This window comes from Capsicum annuum, unplaced genomic scaffold (genome assembly GCF_002878395.1).
Source record: "Capsicum annuum cultivar UCD-10X-F1 unplaced genomic scaffold, UCD10Xv1.1 ctg21811, whole genome shotgun sequence".
Lineage (NCBI taxonomy): Eukaryota > Viridiplantae > Streptophyta > Magnoliopsida > Solanales > Solanaceae > Capsicum > Capsicum annuum.
This window is the reverse complement of record NW_025827790.1, coordinates 2,560-3,227: the sequence shown is the minus strand read 5'-3', so window position 1 is coordinate 3,227 and position 668 is coordinate 2,560. Positions and strand designations below refer to the sequence as shown.

Below are 668 nucleotides of genomic sequence, written 5' to 3'. Positions count from 1 at the left end.
ATGCATTGTCGGAGATATTTTATACAATGGCCAAATCATATTCAAAGTCAGAATTTCACATGTTAATGGAAAAAGTTGAGGCAACTGATATAAGGGTGAAGATATATTTGGAATTGACCGGTTACGAAAAGTGGGCTAGGTCGTATGCAACAGTTCACAGAGGATGGACTTTGACTTCAAACTTTGCAGAGTCAATAAATGGAGTGCTTGTATCAGCTAGAGAACTGCCAATTTATGACTTTCTTGAGGAAGTTCGATTACTGTTTGCAAAATGGAATTGTGCAAATAGGCAGGAGGCCTCATATACCTTCATAACACTCATTGGAAAGTTTAATGACATACTCAGTGAGAACGAGACTTTGTGTACCCATATGACGGTATGACATTTTTGATTTGTGGAAATTTTAATTATGGAAACATAAATATGAAAGGATAAAATGCATAAAGTATTAATGTGAAAATTCTTTCCATGAAGTTGTAAATAAATGAAAAGATATAAAACATAAAATATATGAACATTTAAAATACATAATATGTATTTTGCATATGTATATTGTTGTATTGAAAATTACTAACAACTGCATATGTATTTGGCTGCTCTGTAAAAATTTACTCTGCATATGTATTTTTATTACATAAATATTTTTTTATTTTTATGTCAGGTTGTA

At 30.7% G+C, this 668-nt stretch overlaps 1 protein-coding gene across 1 annotated transcript; it reads left to right on the top strand.

Moving 5' to 3' along the window:
- Positions 1-26: 26 nt before the first annotated feature.
- On the top strand, positions 27-377 carry LOC124890666 (the record flags this gene model as incomplete). The annotated part of the gene is made up of 1 exon (XM_047402452.1): positions 27-377. A coding segment is annotated over exon 1 (351 nt), but the record flags the coding sequence as incomplete, so codon positions are not given.
- Between the last annotated feature and the right edge of the window lie 291 nt (positions 378-668).